The sequence below is a fragment of the Musca autumnalis genome, unplaced genomic scaffold (assembly GCF_047663935.1).
Source record: "Musca autumnalis isolate F117 unplaced genomic scaffold, ASM4766393v1 scaffold_3, whole genome shotgun sequence".
In the NCBI taxonomy this organism is placed as follows: domain Eukaryota; kingdom Metazoa; phylum Arthropoda; class Insecta; order Diptera; family Muscidae; genus Musca; species Musca autumnalis.
The window spans coordinates 128898449-128911604 of NW_027411866.1; the positions used below are offsets into that span (position 1 = coordinate 128898449).

Below are 13156 nucleotides of genomic sequence, written 5' to 3' on the forward strand. Positions count from 1 at the left end.
CACGCTAAAGGAACTATCATTTGGCAAACAAGAAGAGAAGGCAGCAAGAAGAGGACAACATTATGAAAAATACAATTGCTTTTTTAATTAGTCATGGTTTTCAATGTACGAGTATGTAGGTGAGGTGAATTCACCTCAGCCGCTGCCGACATTATTAAAAATACACACAACAATAATAAATTATCGAAAAATAAACATTGCAAGAATCACTAAAATGAAAAAAAAGAACTAAAAATAACCTGAACGAGGGCTTTAATTATGAATCACAGTTAAAAACCACAACAAACAACACTTAATTATTGTGGGAAGGTGGTTTACAGAAGCTTTTGATGATAATCGGAAACAAACAAAGGGGTGTTCTACAGAAATAACCAACCTAACTAAGGAATTCCAGAAGGCAAAAACCTTCACTATAAAGAAATTCCAAGGTTTTTGGTTGATAAACAAAAGAAAAATATAAATTCTGTTAATTGAAATTCTACCTTACATAACACGCACAAATTGATTACAGGTTATCAGCAGCGAATGATGCAAGTCCATGGGGCGTTGGTGACCATATCGAAAATATCACAAGGAAAAAATATGATACCATCGCACTTAAAAAAATGAACAATAATGATTTTGATTTTTTTTTTAATTTGTCGGGGCATTGAGTAATGACGTCAATGTCATGACGACGACGATTAAATCTATGAAGGAATGTGCCAGAATAGTTGACAATGCGGCAGATAAAATAAATTTTTTAATGGGGATTTTTTCCGATAACCATTGATCGCGATTTCTATCAGCAACTAGCCCGAGCAATTATTTCAAAATTTTTGACATTTTTCAGGAAACACTTTAAAAAAATCAACTCAAAACAGATTTTATATTTAAAGTGCGTCAATAACAACTAACTTCCAGACGTCTCTTTGTCTCCATATTGATTGATTAATTATAATTATTAAAAAATTAAAATATTATAGGCGGTTCTTCTGATTTCGTCATTAATGTTGAAGGTTGCAAAAGAGGCGTCATTAAAATTCAAGTGGAAGGGACAGATAATATTGCCCATGGAAAACACCAATGACGTATGTAGATAGTTCACACGGAGAGACAGTATGGCCACGCGAAGCACTAGGGTCAGGGAAAACATATTTTGAGTACAAAATGGGGTATTGTAAAGATTGTAAAATGAAGCCCGAGATGGCCTCTATGGAAGAAAAAGGTCTTCTATGGAAGACAAGAAGGTCAGTCTTCTATGGAAGACCAGAAGGTCGGTTTTCTATGGAAGTCCAGAAGGTCTAAGAAAGATCAAAACATTCTATGAAAGTCCCAATGGTGTTCTATGGAAAACAAAAAGTTCTTCTATAGAAGACCAAAATGTGTTCTATGTAAGACCAGAAGGTGGACCAAAATGTATTCTATGGAAGGCCCAAAAGTCTTCTAAGAAAGAACAAATGGACTTTTATGGAAGACCAATAGGTCTTTAATGACAGACCAAGACTAAGAAATCTTCTATGGAAGGTCAAGAGGTCTTCTAGGGAAGACATAAAAAGGTCGCCTTTGGAAGATTTCTTTGGACCAAACGGTCCTCCAAGAAAGACCGAACGTCCTCTGAGGAAGAACCAAAGTTCTTCTACGATGACCACAAGGTATTCTATGGAAGACTAATAGGTATCCTGTGGAAGACCAAAAAAAGGGTGCTTCTATAGATCCCTTTCTGAAAGGAAGGGTGCTTTTATAGACTCATTCTGAAGGAAAGGATGCTTCTTTGTACCCTTTCCAAAAGAAAGGGTGCTTTTTTGGGCCTGTTTCTAAACGAAAGGGTGCTTCTACCCTACCACTTCAAAAAGGAAAGGGTGCTTCTTTGAACCCTATCTGAAAGAAAGAGGTGCTTCTTTAAACCCTTTCTGAAAGAAAGAGCTGCTTCTTTAAACCCTTTCTGAAAGAAAGAGGTGCTTCTTTAAACCCTTTCTGAAAGCAAGGGGTGCTTCTTTGGATCCTTTCTGAAAGATAGGGTGCTTCTTCGTACCATTTCTTGAAAGAAAGGGTGCTTCTTTGGACCCTTTCTGAAAGAAAGGGGTGCTTCTTTAAACCCTTTCTGAAAGAAAGGGGTGCTTCTATAATCCCTTTCTGAAAGAAAGGTGTGCGTCTTTAAACCCTTTCTGAAAGAAAAAGGTGCTTCTTTAAACCCTTTCTGAAAGAAAGAGGTGCTTCTTTAAACACTTTCTGAAAGAAAGAGGTGCTTCTTTAAACCCTTTCTGAAAGAAAGGGGTGCTTCTTTGAACCATCTTGAAAGAAAGGGTGCTTCTTTGTACCATTTCTTGAAAGAAAGGGTGCTTCTTTGGACCCTTTCTGAAAGAAAGGGTGCTTCTTTGGACCCTTTCTGAAAGAAAGGGTGCTTCTTTGGACCCTTTATAAAAGAAAGAGTGCAGTTTTGGACCCTTTCTGAAAGGTAGGGTGCTTCTTTGGACCCTTTTTGAAAGAAACGGTGTTTCTTTGGGCCCTTTCTGAAAGAAACGGTGTTTTTTTGGGCCCTTTCTGAAAGAAAGGATGCATCTTTGGGCCTGTTTCTGAAAGAAAGTGTGCTTATATGGACCCTTTCTGAAAGGAAGTGTGGTACTTTGGAGCCTTTCTGAAAGAAAGTGTGGTTCTTTGGACCCTTTCTGAAAGAAAGGATGCTTCTTGGGGTCCTTTCTGAAAGAAAGGATGCATCTTTGGGCCTGTTTCTGAAAGAAAGTGTGCTTCTATGGACCCTTTTTGAAAGGAAGTGTGGTTCTTTGGACCCTTTCTGAAAGAAAGGGCGCTTCTATGGACCCTTCTGAAAAAGGGAGCTTCTGTTGGCCCTTTTTGAAAGAAAGGGCGCTTCTATGGACCCTTCAGAAAAAAGGGAGCTTCTGTTGGCCCTTTTTGAAAGAAAGGGCGCTTCTATGGGCCCTTCTGAAAAAAGGGAGCTTCTGTTGGCCCTTTCTAAAAGAAAGGGTGCTTCTTTGGACCCTTTCTGAAAGATAGGGTGGTTCTTTGGGCCTTTTCTGAAAGAAAGGGCGCTTCTATGGACCCTTTCTGAAAGATAGGGTGGTTCTTTGGGCCTTTTCTGAAAGAAAGGGCGCTTCTATGGGCCCTTCTGAAAAAAGGGAGCTTCTGTTGGCCCTTTCTAAAAGAAAGGGTGCTTCTTTAAACCCTTTCTGAAAAAGGGTGCTCCTTTGCCCGTTTCTGAAAGAAAGGGTGCTCCTTTGCCCGTTTCTGAAAGAAAGGGTGCTACTTTGCCCGTTTCTGAAAAAAGGGTGCTCCTTTGTCCGCTTCTGAAAGGAAGGGTGCTCCTTTACCCGTTTCTGAAAGAAAGGGTGCTCCTTTGCCCGTTTCTGAAAGAAAGGGTGCTCCTTTGCCCGTTCCTGAAAGAAAGGGCGCACCTTTGCCCGTTTCTGAAAGAAAGGGTGATCCTTTGCCCGTTTCTGAAAGAAAGGGTGATCCTTTGCCGGTTTCTGAAAGAAAGGGTGCTTCTTTGGGCTTTTTTTTTAAAGAAAGGGTGGTTCTTTGGGCCTATTTATGAAAGAAAGCGTGCTTCTTTGGACTCTTTCTGAAAGAAAAGGTGCTTCTTTGGACCCTTTCAGAAAAAAGGGTGGTTCTTTGGACCCTTCGAGAAAGATAGGGCCCTTCTTTGGACCCTTCGAGAAAGATAGGGCGCTTCTTTGGACCCTTTCTGAAAGAATGGGAGGTTCTTTGGACCCTTTCTAAAAGAAAGGGTGGTTCTTTGGACCCTTTCTGAAAGAAAGGGTGGTTCTTTGGACCCTTTCTGAAGGGTCCAGGGTGGTTCTTTGAATCCATTCTGAAAGAAAGGGTGCTTCGTTGGACCATATCTGAAAGAAATGGTGCTTCTTTGGACCCTTTATGAAAGAAATGGTGCTTCTTTGGACCCTTTATGAAAGAAATGGTGCTTCTTTGGACCCTTTCTGAAAGAAAGGGTGATACTTTGGGACCTCTCTGAAAGAAATGACAGACAGTCGCTTTCCCTCTGCACGGTGCTCTTGAACCAACTTTAAATGAAAGGAGCTTACACCTGAGAAGTTTTTGCGGTTTCTGAAACTACAATGTTCATAGATGAGAGAAATAAAAAAAAAAACAAAACAAAAAATCGCCGGAGCGGTCAAAATTCACATTTTTAGGAGTTTTTAGGTTTTCGCGATTTTGCTTGGAAACCGCAAGTCCTATCGAAATTGGATTGGAGAAAATATTGTGGCTGTGAAAATGCTCTACACGATTGACCTTTATGATATTTTCGTAGGTTTTACCATTTTTCCGAAAGAAAGGGTCCCTCTATAGTCCCTCCTTTCCAAAAGATCTTGGGAAGACTAAATGGCCTTCTGTGGAAGAACAAAATTCTTCTTCTAATAATGAGTTGCTTTTTAGAAAAAAAAAACGAACTTATAAAACCCTCCCTGAATAGGGAAATACGTGTTGAATCTATAACCATCCATTATTATGCAATTCTTCCTCAATTACCACCTGCAATCCACTCATTTAAAGAAAACCACAAATTCCGTGAACCAATTTACATAAAAAATAACAAAAAAAAAAACAATGCAAAATTGAAAGCGTGACTTTTTTGTTATATTTTGTTAATTTGTTTTAAATAAAACAAAAACAATTTCCAACAAAAATAAAAATATTTAGTACTCTTAATGATAGCAGCTATTGGCGTCATTTACGTGTTGGCAACAACTATTAGTTGACGTTTTGGGCTCAATTAAAAACAACAGACACACACTCGCAGAAATTGGACAAAATGTGACATTTGCCAAAACACCGTAGATATAAATTTATGGCTTAACCCTGCCAGACTTCCTCCCTAACTCCCTCCCTCCGTCCTTAGCTGCTCATCAATTTTAATTGGATGCGCATATTTTGCAACAATTTTCGATGATGATGATGATGATGACGACGGTCGTCATAGTTTAGTCCACTCAAAATGATAATAAATAGTAAATTATTTTGTACGTGTCATTGGCTTTTTGTGTATCTCTTCTGCGCCATCATTTGTGATAACATGTCTCTGTCAGAGTGGAATATAATCGAAGATAGTGTTTTTTTTTTTTGGAACTACAATTGGGAAGTGGTTTTGAGGTGGATTGTTTTTTGTGATAACTTTTGCCAAACTAAATGTTAGTCCCATGCAATATATGTATGTGGTGGACTTTTTTTTATTGATTTATTAATGAGATAAATATGCATGCATGAGGCAAAGCTGAATTTTTAAAACATCCTCGATTATTGCTTGCTTTCACTGCTCCTAAGAATATTAGACCTAAAATCTTAAAAAAATATCACCTTTGGCTACTCAAAGAAAAAATCAATTTCTCTTAGCTTTTTGAAGGGTTGTGTAGTGATGTATAATATGATATTCATCCTTTGCCCACTTCATTTTAAATACATAAATATGTGATTTTTTCAAATATATGTATAGTTTTTTTTTAACACTTACCGCTTTGCGTGACATTTTGTTTTCGTTGAATAATTCCTTTTACTATTTAAAAAATATATATATTTATAAAAAATATTTTTTCTTAAGTTATATACACGACTATAGATGATTGTGTATTAAATTTTGATTGTGTAAAGAGGAATCGAAATTGGGATCTGTAAAGAGAGAGAGAATGAAAGGAAAGATAATAAAATTAATAATGATTTTTTAAAGCTTCATTGGCTATAAATATAAATTGACACATATATGTACATATACCACATAATTCTCAATATATTATTAAATAAAAAAATAAAAAAAGCTTCAGACTTGTGATTCATTATTTAGAAAGTTGTTATTGTTGTAACCAAATAAGTAAATGTATTCATCATTTTATACAAATGTTGCCATATCAAGATTATTTGCTGTTCAATTATTATTTTGGTTTCTTATTTTGAATGGAGTTCAATACATCAATAACAATGTTCACAAGTAAATATTTTTTTGTTTTGTTTTTATCATTTTGTTGTTGTTATTTATTTTTATTATTTGTAATTACCAAGAATAGAAAAAGCCAGTTACTTAAATTCGCATTGAGAATTTTATTGTTTTTTTTTTTTACCAAATATGGCAATGAGAAAAATATTAACCTCCAGAATTGGCATGGCAGAAAGTAAATATAACAAGTAAGAAAGTATCAGTCGACAGAGATATACCCTCAGCCTATGTGAATTGAAACTTTCATCTACGGACGGATCGAATGTATTTGGGGTCTTTTCAGAATTTTGTGGCCCATTTTGGACATTTGAACTTGCCGACAAAAATGTGGATTAGGATTAAAGTTCAAAAGTGTTGCAGAGGAGGTACTGGTCCGACATAGTCTATTATGGAAGTGGATCTCATTTCAGTGGGTCATAATTTTTGGGACCGGTACAATCAGTTCGAGAGTTATTGTGCTCTCCACCCACTACATATGGTGTCACAGGGAATTTTTACACCTTTTCGGCTGTTTTATCAAGGAGTATGGACTTGGGTGCCACCGTGGTGCAATGGTATGCACGCCCGCCTTGCACGCAGAAGGTCGGTGGCAATACCAAACATTTTTCAACGGTGGCAAAATACCCCTCAGTAATGTTGGCGACATTTCCTGAGTATTTCAGCCTTGAAAAACTTCTCTATAAGTGGTGTCTTAGGACACGCCGTTCGGACTCGGCGATAAACAGTAGGTCCCATATCATTGAGCTAAATATGAATCGGGGTGCACTCATTGATATGAGAGAAGTCTCCCTTGTCCCGTATGGGATGTTGTGGAACAATGTGTTTGTTTGTATGGACTTGCCCTTGAAAAAGCTTTTACCGTCGCAATTGAGGCAGCGAATGCAAGTTGCTTCAACAAACATCGAAGTGATTCGAGAGCAGGTCTTAAAGTTAAAGTGGGCGAGGTGAAGGAGTGCACAAATATAGTCCATATATTAGACCCTGATCTATATCTGGTAGATATATTGTTTTTGTTGTTGTTGTAACAGTGTTTTTATACCCTCAGCCTTTAGGCTAAAGAGGGTATTTACACTTTGATACGACCAAAAATGTGCCTCATCGAAATAATGGTTTTAGACCCCAAGTATGTTTGTACGATATCCGTTTCAGACAATTTTGAGTAGATCTAGCAATGTCCGTCCGTCTGTCTGTCTGTCTGGCTGGTGCGCACGATAACTCTCGAACGGATCAATCGATTCGGTTCAAATTTTGGGTATCGAAATATTTTGTCCACATTTGATTTAAGTTCGAAGATGGGCCATATCGATCCACTCCTTAAGGTACCTCCCCCACAAATGTTCAAAAATTGTCGCAAAACTTGTGCGTACGATAACTCTTGTAGGCAATAACCGATTTGGTCCATACTTAGCACATCGTGTAATTTCTACCAAACTTCGATGAGGTTCCAATAAGGACTCAATCGGTCCAATCCTTCGGGTAGCTCCCACACAAAATGTCGGAAAAGTTCAGTTTAGGTCCTGGTCTCGAATCGCTTTGATTTTTGTTTACGCAAGTTGTATTCGCTGTCCTCTATACGACGCTGTAAGTTTCATTAGGGGCAAGTCCATACTTCCTGCGAAATAGCCTGGAAGTTACAAAAAACCCTACGATACCGTGTGTAGTAGTTGGAGCGCAAGATAACTCTCGAACGGATCTGCATATTCGGTCCAAACTTTGGCTTTCGTACTATTTTGTCCAAACTTAGTTCAAGTTCGAAGATGGATTATATCGGTCCACTCCTTCCGGTACCTCCCCCACAAAAGTTCGTAAATGTTCGGAAAATTTGTGCGTACGATAACTGTTGAAGGGAGTGACCGATTTGGTCCATACTTTGCACATTAGGAAATTTCTACCAGACCTAGATGAGGTTCCAATATGGACACAATCGGTAAACTCCTTCGAGTACGTCCCACACAAAATTTCGGAATAGTTCAGTTTAGGACCTGCTCTCGAATCGCCTTGGTTTTTGTTGTAACATCTTGTATTCACTGTCCACTATACGAAGGTACAAGTTTCCTCAGGGGCAAGTCCATTCTTCCTGAAAAATAGCCTGAAAGTTGAAAACAAACCCTATGACACCATGCTTATGGGTGGAAACGTAAGATAATTCTCGAACGGAAATGCCGATTCCGGACAAAATTTGGCCTTTGTAATATTGTTTCCAAACTTAGTTTAAGTTGGCAGATATGCCATATCGGTCCACTCCTTCTGGTACCTACCCCACAAAAGTTCAAAAATATTTGGAAAAATTGTGCTCACGAGTGACCGATTTGGTCCATACTTTACACATTCGCATAATATCTACCAGATATAGATCAGTTTCGAATATGGACTATATTTGTACCTCCCACACAAAATTTCGGATAAGTTCACTTTATGACCTAATATCGAATCACTTTGATTTTTGTTGAAGCAACTTGCATTCGCTGCCTCAATTACGATGGTAAAAGTTGTTTCAGGGGCAAGTCCATACAGTTTGAGAAAACAGCCCGAAGGGTGGAAAAACCCCGTGTAGCACCCCCATGGTCTATGTCGGTCCATTCCTTTAAGTACCTTTTTTGCAAAATTTTTGAACTTTAATCCTAATCAACATTTTTGTCGGTTCATGCGACCAACATTTTGAAACCCCCTAAATACATAATTTTTTTGTGAAAAAAGTGTTTCAATTTGCACAGGCTGAGGGTATATCTCTGTCGGCAAAGCCGACTGATACTTTTTTACTTGTTTTTTATTATGTTTGTTCCTCTGTCCAATCTGGCTCTGGGTCTATCTCCAGTTCCAGAAAAATGGCTGCTTTGATGGGATGTAGCCACAGATCCACTGGAGTAAGATAGGTAGGTTTGGCGGGGCAGTTGAAAAGGTGTTCAGTGTCGTGCGGGCCCATGCCGCATACTGGGCAGATGTCTTGCACGATCGATTTCCGCCCAATAAGAATTTAGGCAACTGCAATATCTTGAGCGTAGTTGAGCCAAAACTACTCTGGTTTGTCGTGGCAGCTGACGCTCCTCAGCTGCGATAGACGGGGAATGTAGTTCGAGGACTTTATTCACACTATAATTGCTTAAAGCCTTGGCAACTGCGTCCCTGTGAATACTATTTAAACTTGCTTGATATGCTTGTTGATCTAGGGGTTCTCTCCTGTATCGTTGGACCTCTCCCTCTAGAGCATGGATATCCTTCCTGATCTGCCTGAATGTGTCGGGCCTACCCACAAGATGGTGATTGGGATGGCTCACACGGTAACATCCAAACAGGTACTGCAACGAAAGCATCTCATTGTGTTGCTTTACTGGAAGATCCTTTGCCTCCTCATGTTGATGGTCCACTGAAGATTTGAGGAGGCACCCTGTTGCTGTTCTCAGGGCAAGTTTGAATCTTTTTCCAATTCGTATCACATAGTCTCGGAGACCAGACTGGATCCGCATAGCTTACCACAGACCGACCTATCGCGTTATATGTGGTCAACAAGGTTTCCTTATCTGCACCCCAAGTGCTGCCGGCTAGGAACTTGAGGACCTTGTTCCTACTTTTCAGCTTTTCGCAGATAGCTGTGGCGTGTGCGCACGACGTGAATGTAGTGTCGAATGTGACCCCTATTTTAGGGCAGTTTGTGGTCGGAATTCTGCTACCGTCGACCACGACATTCAACTCATGTCCAAACTGCGCTGTCCATGTGGTGAACAGAGTGGCTGTAGATTTTGTGGCGGAAAATCTGCATATTATTCGAATGGAAAAAGGTGGTAAGATCGGTTAAATAGTTGTTCAGTCTCTCACAGATGTCATCAGGATAGGTACCCGACGCCAGGATCGTGCAATCATCCGCATACGTTACGATCTCGATGCCGTCTGGAGGGGGCGGAATACAGGAGAGGTAGAGGTTAAACAAGTCCGGAGATATCACGCCACCTTGGGGGACTCCCTGTTTCACTCTACGGAGTTTTGACTTCTTATTCCTGAATTCCACGTACGACTGGCGTCCACACATATAGTTGACTATCCAACGTTTCAAGCTTGTCCGGAGGGTTGTCTGCTCAATGTCCTCAAATAGCGTGGAGTGCCACAAGTGGTGTCTTAAGACACGCCGTTCGGACTCAGCGATAAACAGTAGGTCCCATATCATTGAGCTAAATATGAATCGGGGTGCACTCATTGATATGAAAGAAGTCTCCCTTGTCCCGTATGGGATGTTGTGGAACAATGTTTTTTGTGTTATGCCTGACTGTATCAAAGGCTTTTGATAAGTCAAGCGCCACCATCACTGTTCTATCGCACGGTCGTCTCTGGATGAGTCCTTGACAGATATATGTGGTAATGGCGTGCAGCGCTGTTGTCGTGCTGTGCTGCTTACGGAATCCATGCTGATGATCGGCAACTTAACAGCTATTTCTGATACTGGGGACGAGTAAGGCCTCAAGTGTCTTTGCTATGGGCGACAAAAGCGAAATCGGCCTGTACGATTCACTTTTGCTGGCATCCTTGCCTGGCTTCAGTAGTGCGACCACCCTGCCCATTTTCCAACGAGGGTGGCTAGCGACAAGTTAAGAACTTTAATGAGATACTCCAATCCGGCTCATCCAGCTGCTTCTGCATTACCATGGAGATTCCTTTAGGGCCAGCGCTTTGGATGATTTATCGTTTCTGATGGAATTGGCAACTTCATCCATTGTAAACTGTGGTTGTTCATTCTCGGCAGGAAGAGATCTCACGCGACGTAATACTCTTCTCTTCGCCCTGTCACTCTCGGGGTGCTCGACAAACTGTCGATTGAAATTACTTGCGCACCTCTCTTCGGGTCAGTCAACGTAACGTCGCCAAACGTGACTGAGGTCCTATCTTCCTTTCTTCCAAGGTTCTAGAGTGACTTAACCGTTGCCCACAATACACCTATACCGACTCCAATGTTGCAGCTCTTCGGATGATTTAACCATTTGTTCCGCTTATGCTCGCCGACCAGCCTGTTAACTTCCAGTGTCAGCTCCCTGACTCTGGGGTAATTCGGGTATTCGACCAGCAGATACAGTATCGGCCAAAACTAAAGCACCCCCTCAGTAATTTTTTTTGAAATGATAATTTTTTTATGAAAACTAAATTATAAATTTATATTTTATTTTTCTTTTTATTTATTTATATCTTTATAATTGGAAAATACAAAAATAAGGAATTCAGAATTTAATAAACAAAAGTTAAAATTCAAAAAATATTTTAGGTCGCAAATATAAGCGGACAAAACTAAAGCACCCCCCAATTTGAGGTACAACAAAAACTATTGAAATCAATATTTCGTTGCGTATCCTCTATTCTGAATGACACAATCACATCTTTTTGGTATAGAAGATACTAAATTATTATTTACTGCAGGCGAAATAATTGATTTTCGGAAAATTTAGCTTAAATCCTCAAAATACTGAAAATCGGAAGGTACCGTTATATGGAGGCTATACCCAAACGTGGACCCAGGTCCACGATTTTTGGTGGATATGTTTTGTGACCACTAAGAACCCTAAGTACCAAATTACAGCTAATTTAGTAGGAAAATATGGCTTAAATATCCGAAATACCGAAGATCGGAAGGTTCCGCTATAAGGGGGCTATACCAAAACATTAGCCGATATTGTTCATATTCATCCAAAAATGATGCTACAACATCCACTAGTCAAATACAATACGCTAACGTTCAAAAATTAGCAAAAGAACGAATTGCAGAAGAACGATAGACGCCGGCTTATTCAGTCGACGACCAGCAAAAAAAACCTTTCATATCGACTAAAAATGAAGGAGCCAGACTGACATTCGCCAAGACCCATTTTTCGGATGAATCTATGTTTAATTTAAAGTATTCAGATGGTAAAAGGCTTGGACCAAATGGGCAACCGTTAAATCCTAAATATTGCAAAGACGCTGTAAAACATGGAGGCGGAAGGTTTTTTGCTGGTCGTCGACTGAATAAGCCGGCGTCTACAGTTCTTTTGCAATTCGTTCTTTTGCTAATTTTTAAACCTAAGGGATTTAGTATTTGACCAGAGAATGCTGTTGCATCATTTTTGGATGAATATGAACAATATCGGCTAATGTTTTGGTATAGCCCCCTTATAGCGGTACCTTCCGATCTTCGGTATTTCGGATATTTAAGCCACATTTTCCTACTAAATTAGCTGTAATTTGGTACTTAGGGTTCTTAGTGGTCACAAAACATATCCACCAAAAATCGTGGACTTGGGTCCACGTTTGGGTGTAGCCCCCATATAACGGTAACTTCCGATTTTCAGTATTTTGAGGATTTAAGCTAAATTTTCCGAAAACCGATTATTTCGCCTGCAATAATTAATAATTTAGTATCCTTTATGCCTAAAAGATGTGATTGTGTCATCCAGAATAGAGGATAAGCAACGAAATATTGATTTCAATAGTTTTTGCTGTACCTCAAATGGGGGGTGCTTTAGTTTTGTCCGCTTATATTTGCGACCTAAAATGTTTTTTGAATTTTAACTTTTGTTTATTAAATTCTGATCTCCTTATTTTTTATTTTTCAATTATAAAGATATAAATAAATAAAAAGAAAAATAAAAAATAAATTTATAATTTAGTTTTCATAAAAAAATTATCATTTCAAAAAAATTTACTGAGGGGGTGCTTTAGTTTTGGCCGATACTGTATATGGCGAACAGCTGCAGCAGTGATGGATTATGTCTCAGAACGTCCTTTCCGCTACCCGAACATGAGAAGGATTGGGTAATTCTCTGAAGTGGTGATTGGTGAACTCTCTGAAACTCGGCCAATCAGAGGTGATGAAGTCGGTGCGGCGTTCAGAAGTGATGAAGTCGGGTGGTCTCCTAATGGAGACAATTATGGGGTGATGGTCTGATCCAAGGGAAATGACGGGTTGCCAGGTAACGTCATTTGTCAGACCAGGTAACACGATGGTCCTCATTGACCGTGCAGAACGTAGAGCTATCAATCTGCTCAGCCAGCGCTGTACCTTTTTGGTCGTTTCCGAGGGTCTCATGATGCGCATTACAGTCCCCCAGGACCAGACGATTATGAACTTCCAAGAGCGGACTAATGTCAGGTCTATAATCTGAGATACTGCTAGTTCTCGGCGGGATGTATACTTTCAGCGCCTCTATCTCATCAGTTCCACACCTGACTGCTACCCCCATACATTCCATGTACGGATCATTA

General features: G+C 39.7%; 1 protein-coding gene across 2 annotated transcripts in view; it reads right to left on the bottom strand.

Moving 5' to 3' along the window:
- Positions 1-13156, bottom strand: part of Moe (moesin) — a 134838-nt gene that overhangs the window by 32017 nt on the left and 89665 nt on the right. For both annotated transcript variants that reach the window (XM_073974378.1, XM_073974379.1), the window contains one exon: positions 5462-5616. In XM_073974378.1, coding sequence (XP_073830479.1) covers positions 5462-5476 — 15 coding nt within the window. In that variant the 5' untranslated portion in view covers positions 5477-5616. The remainder of the gene's footprint in view (positions 1-5461; positions 5617-13156) is intronic.